The 9,193-nt window shown below is 43.8% G+C and overlaps 1 protein-coding gene across 2 annotated transcripts in view; it reads left to right on the top strand.

The window, feature by feature from the left end:
• The window catches only part of LOC120480880 (NACHT, LRR and PYD domains-containing protein 3), a 246,496-nt gene that overhangs the window by 198,732 nt on the left and 38,571 nt on the right, over window positions 1-9,193 (top strand). The window contains exon 4 of one of the 2 annotated variants that reach the window (XM_089126986.1): window positions 209-2,003. The exons of the other annotated variant lie outside the window; for it this stretch is intronic. Within the exon in view, the coding sequence (XP_088983112.1) occupies window positions 209-2,003 (1,795 nt within the window). The remainder of the gene's footprint in view (window positions 1-208; window positions 2,004-9,193) is intronic. 2 annotated transcript variants of the gene reach the window in all.

Here is a 9,193-nt window from a genome sequence, read left to right as displayed (position 1 = left end):
CCCCTATAATCCTAAGCCTTCAGCAAACCCATAACTCAGCTCATTAGCAGTAAATGTGGGAATCGGCCAGAACAAAGTGTAGTCACTGTAAATCCATAGTCTTGTATTAAATTACAGCACATAGTAAAGGCACATAATAAAAAGTGTGGGCTAAAAATAAAACTCTTTTTGCCTGTAATTTAATTTGCTTACGTTATTTTCAAAACAGAGGATTTGCAAATATTTTTGCAAAAACACAAAACCAGCATGCGGGAGAAAGCTAAATGTATTTTTGAGGGGAAAGAGGAAAATGAAGCAGATCTCAAAGCGGTTTACACAGAACTGTTCATCAAAGAGGGAGATATGGAAACGGTCAATCAGGAACATGAGGTTCTGCAGATTGATGATGCTTTCAAGAACAAACAAACACAGGACAAACCAATCAAATGCAATGATATTTTTACTGCATTGAAGAAAAACGATGAGAAAAAGATTGTGCTGACAAAGGGCGTCGCTGGCATTGGAAAAACTGTCTCTGTGCAGAAGTTCATCCTGGACTGGGCTGAAGGAAAAGCCAATCAGAATATAGACTGTGTGTTCCTGCTCCCATTCAGAGAGATTAATTTGATGAAAGATGAAGAGTTTAGTCTCCATAAGCTTCTGCTGAAATTTTATCCTGAACTGAAGGACCTGGAGGAATCAGAGTTATATAAGGGATGCAAGCTAACATTTATATTTGATGGACTTGACGAGAGTCGGTTGCCTTTGGATTTTAAAACTAAAAGATCATTAAACACCATTGAGGAAGAGTCATCTGTAGACGTGCTGTTTACAAGTCTGGTCAAAGGGACTCTGCTTCCATCAGCTCTCGTCTGGGTGACCTCACGACCAGCAGCAGCCAATCAGATCCCTCCTCGGCATGTGGGTTTGTTCACAGAGGTGAGAGGATTCACTGACCCGCAGAAGGAGGAATACTTCAGAAAGAGATTCCCAGATGAGACTGTGTCCTCCAGAATCATCTCACACATTAAGACGTCTCGTACTCTCTACATCATGTGCCACATTCCCGTCTTCTGCTGGATCACGGCCAAAGTCCTTCACAATATTCTCATCAAGAACAATACAGAGAACATCAGCACAACACTCACTGAAATGTACATTCACTTCCTGCTGATACAGATGAACATGAAGAACCAGAAGTACGATGAACAAGAAGAAAGAGAATGTAAAAAGCTCTTACAGTCAAACAGAAACATTATATTAAAGTTGGCCAAGCTAGCGTTTGAACAGCTGAAGGAGGAAAACGTTGTGTTCTATGAGGAAGATCTGGAAGAATGTGGTATTGATGTGAGTAAAGACTCTGAGTTCACAGGAATGATCGCTGAGATCTTTAAGAAGGAACACGGACTTCATGAGTCAAAGATCTTCTGCTTTACACATCTGAGTGTCCAAGAGTTTCTTGCTGCAGTGCATGTGTTCCTCTGTTACCTGAACAAGAACATGCAGGAGTTGCAGTTCTTCTTTCATAAGCCCAAAGAGGATATCACATTACATAAGCTACTGCAAAAGGCTGTTGATAAAGCCATGGAGAGTAAGAGAGGACATCTGGACCTCTTCCTGCGGTTTCTGATGGGCATTTCACTGGAATCCAGTCAGAAACTGCTCAAAGGCCTGATCACAGACACTGAAGACAAGACAGACACTGAAGACACCACAGAGAGCATCAGACAAACAACTGGATACATTAAACAAAGTCTAGAACGGTACATCTCAGAGGAAGCTTCAGTCAACCTATTTCACTGCTTACTTGAGCTGAAAGATAATTCATTATATGAGGAAATCCAGAGATACCTCGGTCCAGATGAAGATCCAGGAAGAAAACTCTCCTCTTCAATGTGCACAGTGCTGGTCTACACACTGCTGATTTCAGAGAAGGTGCTGGACGAGTTCGACCCAAAGAGGTTCACTTCATCATGGAACTACGAGAGACTCATTCCAGCTGTGAGATGCTGCAGAAAAGCCCTGTCAGTAATTACACAATTTCACAACAATTATAAGATAAAATACAGTCAAGTGAAATATCTTGTCAACTCCACATACTCAGGTTTTGCTTTCTCATTCGCTGATTCACTGTGTATGAAAAGGTGTCTCATAACTAGAGCATCTTGCAGACACTTTCCCCTGTGTGTCCTGTAGTGTGAATGAACCAGTGATGTTTTCTCTAAACAGACGAGGTAGACAAAGCCTCCTAAAAAACTTCATGACAAAATAATCAACAGAAAAAAATCAGGGTTCACACAATTTTATAATGTAATTTTTCAGTCATTAATATTTAAATAATACCTGCATATCCTCTAGAAAGTTTTATAGTTATCCTCATATAGCTTAAATCATTTTCATTCTTTTGAACTGTTTGTTTCAATTCACAGGTTTAAAGTCACTGAAATAAGGTCATAAAACCCACATAAACATTTGTTCACTGGACTTGAACAAAGTCTTCAATTTTCCTTATACAAGATTATTAACCCTAACCTTAATCATAATGAAAAATAACGATGCTTGGAAAGCGATATTTTCAGATAATGTCGTCCTCTGGCGTTTCACATAAAGGAAGACGAGTGGCACAAAAGAATATTTCCAGAGATTTTCCAGTTGTTGTTTTTTATAAACTGTCACTTTCATAAAAAAATTATAAATAATTAAAAACCTAAAAAAAAAACGTGTAGCCTCAGAATAAACAATAGTTTTAATGGCGAGGGCTTAGGCCGGAGACACACTGGCTGCGTGGCGAAAGCGTCTCGTAAGTGTGGCATGTCCGTTTTTATTTCGGCTCCCATGTTAACAGATTAGTAGCCTGACTTCGTCATAATCATATTGCTGTCGGAATACGAGTCTGAAACTCCTCCGTATGTCTTTGATTATGAGGCGTGTCTTAACTGAACCAGGAAAAACAACAACTCTGCACTCAATTGGATAATCGGTAAACCTACAACCAATCAGAGCAACGCAGTAAGTCAGCTACTTTGCATGCAGTTGTCAACTACAGAACTTAATCAGGGTGGCTACAGGTATAACCAATTTAAATTTAAGACTTTTTAATACCACTTCTAAATTAAATTTAAGACCAAACTTACGATGGAAATATAAATTAAAACTGAAAATACACAGTAATATTTCCAAGTAAACACACTGTCTGTTCAAAAATATGGTGAAATGACAATAACCAATTGTCAATTGCGTACGTGCGGTCGCCTGTGGTGAAGTACAGTGGAGTGAAAAGAAATATAGAAGGCATTTTTATAAATGTCTTAAGCCTTGTATGTTTTAAATAATAAAGTATATTAATAAAGGCTTAGATTTAATTTACTAAAGGCATTTAACCAGTTTATTTATAGTGTACTGATAATAGTTTCATATAATTCGTTTGTTAATTAAACAAATAAAAATATAGAAAAAAAAGACTGAGATATGTTTGGTTATTGTACCTTTTAATTAATAAATTAAAATTAATTTGCTATATTTCAGATCAATATATTTATTTTCCTTAATTTTAATTAACCCTAACTTTATTCTCATCATAAGAATTATAAATAATTGATTTCCATATAAAATAATAATACAAAAACTTAAAAATAAACAGATTAGTGCCCTGTTTTGAGGACAAGAAATGAAAACCAATGCGATATGATGAATGTCCAAAAGATGGAACTCTGTAACTGTTACGAACTGCTCCGAGACTTGGAGATGAAGATCCAAATGCAGCTTTATTTAAGATTAGTCGTACAGGTAGGGTCGAGAATTAGCAGACAGGACAATGGAGAATACACAGTGGGAATCCGGGAAACAGGCAGAGGTCAGGGCAGGCAGCAGTAATCAAAATCCAAGAACAATCCAACGTCAAAAACCAGAAAACAAACACGGAAAACGCTCAGAAATGCAGTGTAACACTTAAACAAGACTTCGCAAACACTGAATGTGAACACAAGGTATATATAGACACACTAACAGGATGAGACACAGGTGAATGCAATCAGTGAATGAGGTACAGGTGAATGTGATCAGTGATGAGTCCGGGCAGTGAGTTCTGGGAAATGTAGTTGTGAGGGAAACATGAACATCTGGTGTGGAGTGCCCTCTGGTTACTCTCAAGGGCACTCCACCTGGTGACCGTTACATAGCCCCCCCCCAAAGAGCGGCTTCCAGACGCTCCAAAAACAGTTCAGGAGGGAGGTGGAGCGGAGGCGGATCCGGGGGAGGGATGGAGGGCCAGGCCTGTGGAGCAGAATAGGGCCTGGAGACTAGGACGGAAGACCAGGGTGGAGCAGGCTGTGCAGGCGGCCAGGGCGGAGCAGGCTGTGCAGGCGGCCAGGGCGGAGCAGGCTGTGCGGGCGGCCAGGGCGGAGCAGGCCCCTCGGGCGGCCAAAGCGGTGGAGACCCCTCGGGCGGCCACGGCGGCGAAGACCCCTCGGGCGGCCACGGCGGCGAAGACCCCTCGGGCGGCCACGGCGGCGAAGACCCCTCGGGCGGCCACGGCGGCGAAGACCCCTCAGGACCAGACACCGGCTCAGGAACAGACACTACATCAGAAATGGTCACAAGGATAGACACAGACACAGAAACAAACACTGGATCGGGGGCAGACACTGGATCGGCCATCTTTTCCGGAGACACTGGATCGGCCATCTTGTCCGGAGACACTGGATCGGCCATCTTGTCCGGAGACACTGGATCGGCCATCTTGTCCGGAGACACTGGATCGGCCATCTTGTCCGGAGACACTGGATCGGCCATCTTGTCCGGAGACACTGGATCGGCCATCTTGTCCGGAGACACTGGATCGGCCATCTTGTCCGGAGACACTGGATCGGCCATCTTGTCCGGAGACACTGGATCGGCCATCTTGTCCGGAGACACTGGATCGGCCATCTTGTCCGGAGACACTGGATCGGCCATCTTGTCCGGAGACACTGGCTCGGAGGCGGCCATCTTGTCCGGAGACACTGGCTCGGAGGCGGCCATCTTGTCCGGAGACACTGGCTCGGAGGCGGCCATCTTGTCCGGAGACACTGGCTCGGAGGCGGCCATCTTGTCCGGAGACACTGGCTCGGAGGCAGCCATCTTGTCCGGAGACACTGGCTCGGAGGCGGCCATCTTGTCCGGAGACACTGGCACGGAGGCGGCCATCTTGTCCGGAGACACTGGCTCGGAGGCGGCCATCTTGTCCGGAGACACTGGCTCAGAGGCGGCCATCTTGTCCGGAGACACTGGCTCGAAGGCGGTGACGTGAACAGAATCTGGATCAGCAGAAGTGATTTGAACATTCTCTGAATCGGCCATCTTGTCTTTAGACACTGGCTTGGCAGAAGTGACGTGAAGCATCTCTGGCTCGGCAGAAGTGACGTGGAGCGTCTCTGGCTCGGCAGAAGTGACGTGGAGCGTCTCTGGCTCGGCAGAAGTGACGTGAACAGGCTCAGACTCGGTAGGGCTGACATGGAACTCTGGCTGGGCTTTCTCGGCGGGACGAGACTCTGGCTGGGCTGTCTCGGCGGGACGAGACTCTGGCTGGGCTGTCTCGGCGGGACGAGACTCTGGTTTGACGGTTTGACATCACCGAGAGAGCAGGAGGCAGCGAGAGGAACAAACCCCCAGGTATACTGGAACAGATCACGGCTATCCAGGGCCAAGGCCGCGATCTGACCAGCAAACTCCCGGATTTGTGCTGCTGGATTCATTTGTTGGTCGGTTGTTGCTGGATCTCGGTGTGGCGAAGTCTTCTGTTACGAACTGCTCCGAGACTTGGAGATGAAGATCCAAATGCAGCTTTATTTAAGATTAGTCGTACAGGCAGGGTCGAGAATTAGCAGACAGGACAATGGAGAATACACAGTGGGAATCCGGGAAACAGGCAGAGGTCAGGGCAGGCAGCAGTAATCAAAATCCAAGAACAATCCAACGTCAAAAACCAGAAAACAAACACGGAAAACGCTCAGAAATGCAGTGTAACACTTAAACAAGACTTCGCAAACACTGAATGTGAACACAAGGTATATATAGACACACTAACAGGATGAGACACAGGTGAATGCAATCAGTGAATGAGGTACAGGTGAATGTGATCAGTGATGAGTCCGGGCAGTGAGTTCTGGGAAATGTAGTTGTGAGGGAAACATGAACATCTGGTGTGGAGTGCCCTCTGGTGACTCTCAAGGGCACTCCACCTGGTGACCGTTACAGTAACGGCCACCTAGTGTTCAGTAGTGTTCATGACATGTTGATATGCCTTTAAGATGACTTCTTCTATGGCGTTCGTTATTGTATGCGTGATGTTATGTGAGCGTGCACGCGCAGTGAGATTGCGAATGCTCGCGCAAAGAGGAAGATGACCGATCTATCGCGGGTTTGTTTTATTATAATGCGTTTACTTCCACTTTGTAGCGTTTTACAGAGTGTTTTCTTTAACTTGTTAACATCCGCTCTTTCGACATGTATGTAAAGAGTGTGCTTAACTGAAAGAAAGCAACTATAAAAGGACTCGAGGAACTACCAGTTCGTTTGTACTGTCTTTCCTATTCTTCATCTGGGCAGACTTCAAACTCTGACAGACGTTACAACACACAGACAGGGGTTGGATAAATATGTTTTGCTTTTAAAACTGTGTTTTAATGCGAGTATAGGCCTACACACATATAAGTAAACACTTTGCAGACTGAATGTTGTCCTGTATGAACAAAATGACGGATGTTTTTCATGTCTCCACTGTTTGATCGCACCCGCGTGTCTCACACACAGGTTACGTTACCTTGTAGAAAATATTCGACCTGGCTGGCAGAACGATTGCCTTTGCCTGCATCTTTGCGGTGACATGACAAACATATTTAAGACCTATCCAATCTGAATTTAAGACAATTTAATACTTTTTAAGGCCTTATTTTTAAGAAAATTGATTTAAGACTTTTTAATACTTTTTAATCATGTAGGAAGGACGGCAAAAATATCTTTCCGATCGACAAATGCCTTGATTGCAGTTCTCTGTTTGTCTATTAAAATGAATGCGCTGTTGATTTATTTTACAAAAGATGCAACAGCGGAATCTACACATCTCAATTCTCCAGCTGCAGTCATCTTTGACAAGCACTGTCGCATCTGTCCATCATCGTATAAAGCCCGCCCTGGCAATTTGATTGGCCCGATCATTTTTTTACTGATCATAATTACTCCTCAATGACAATCGAGTCCAGACCGAACTTCCCGGCCAAAAAATGTTGTGGGCGGAGTTCGGGCTGGCATCCAGACTAACAGATTAGAGGTGTGTTCGACATCGCCTGCGGCTGGATGCAACCGATCGGCGAGAACAGCCGCGTGCAGGCGGGGAGGAGCTGCAAACGGAGATTTTTGCAGCTTCGTCTGACAATTTCTGGTTCCCGTAGTGACGGCTCACGTGGTGTTTGCATGCTTATACCACAGCTGAAGTGAAATAAATGCAACATTTGCCAAATAAACAGATATTTCAGACACATTTTCATTCAATACTTTACTGCTTCATACAGCATCTGTTTGAACTAGAATAAAGTTCAAAATAAGCCTATAATCAATGACGTGGAATCAACGTTTTTTAATCAGTTTTATTTTGATAAACATGATAAACATGACACAATATAACATTGCGACTACATGAAAAGACTGTTTACTGTTATAAAAAACTGATTTGTGAGCTTTAGTGGAACTAAAGGTGTGAGAATAAACAGGAAACGCACGTGATCGTTGTCATGCGGTGAATCCGGCGAATCGTGGAACAGCTGTGACATCATCAGAGCTCGTGCAGCCGCTCTTGAGAAGCTGCGCTGGCTGAGTCCTCCGGCTACTCTCGTATCACTCTCGCGGTACTTTGATGGCATACATCACAGTCACGTGGAGTCAGCGCTGCATCAAGTCGGACAAAATTTCTAACCGGCATGCACTGTTTCAAGTCAGCCGCCGATCGGTCTGCGCAGAGCTGCATGAAGTTGAACAAGCCTTAGAGCTTGCACACTGCCTGCGTGACACGCGCGTCTCAGGCGTGGGAAACGCGTGCATGCTAGAAAAGGAACCGATGCCTATTTTTCACGTGACACGCAAGCGTGTTGGAAGCGTTTCCTGGCAAAAAAAACAATAGGAAACATGAATACATATGAATAAATTACATTTTGATGTTTGAAAGTCTAGGTTTTGACAAACATTCAGATATCAATGTAATTTAAACAAACAATAATAATAATAATAATTATCAGTTTTCAAATATTGCCATTATTTTTGCCTATATATAATTTCATGTCATTTTTATTTTTTAAACAATTGAGTCCTGGTGTCCACTACAGAGAACATAGCATAACATAAACATATCTTTTCTTTTTTTTTTTTCATTTGTTTCTTATGCTCATAACAATGTGATTACATGAAGAAGAAAAAAACTTTTGAAAAAAAAATGTAGTTCTGGGGGTCACAAGAATATAAAGGTACGTTAGACTAGAACAACAACATGTATGTCTTCGGGTAACGGTCCACCATCAGGCTAAATATAGGCTCTTTAAAGCTACACAAAAATTAAAAAATGTCATTGAAATAAACAGACAGCCTGAACCAACTTCCATATTTTTCAGATTTTGGAAGATGTGTGATAACAGTTGAAATTGTTGTCGTAAAAGCAAGAGCAACACACCGCAAATCCAAATGTAGACTGTCCCTCTATGTCACCTAGCAGCAGCAGCGCTTCTGGTCAGACACACTTCTGGTGTGCAAAGACAGAAAACGCGATGCAGCCGCCACACAGCTGACACGCTACAGAAACACCACGCTCACGCCACGCAGTCAGTGTGTCTCCGGCCTTAGTTAGGCTGACCTGCGAGTTTACGCAGCACGGGTTTCAGAATCGACAAAAAGCCACATCATCTCTCCAAACACTCAATGCCAATGCGGCACACACACTGTGTAGATGCATGGACTGAATATAACATTAGGAAGGAGGATGGCTGAACACCCAGAATGCTTTGAGTGAAGGGCATGTAAAAGCAGTTCGGGAAAATAGGGAATACCTGCGAGAAGTTGTTGAATCATTGTGAAAATTGCAGAAAAAGGTCACAGAGAAGCAGAGACTTCTGTCACCCGAGGCAACTTTACCGAGGTGTCTTATCGGCAAGTTTGACAACGCCGTTGGAGAAAAACACTTGTACAAAACGAG

This window comes from Pimephales promelas, chromosome 24 (genome assembly GCF_988280905.1).
Source record: "Pimephales promelas chromosome 24, fPimPro1.hap1.1, whole genome shotgun sequence".
NCBI lineage: Eukaryota > Metazoa > Chordata > Actinopteri > Cypriniformes > Leuciscidae > Pimephales > Pimephales promelas.
This window is presented reverse-complemented; position numbering and strand designations above follow the sequence as displayed.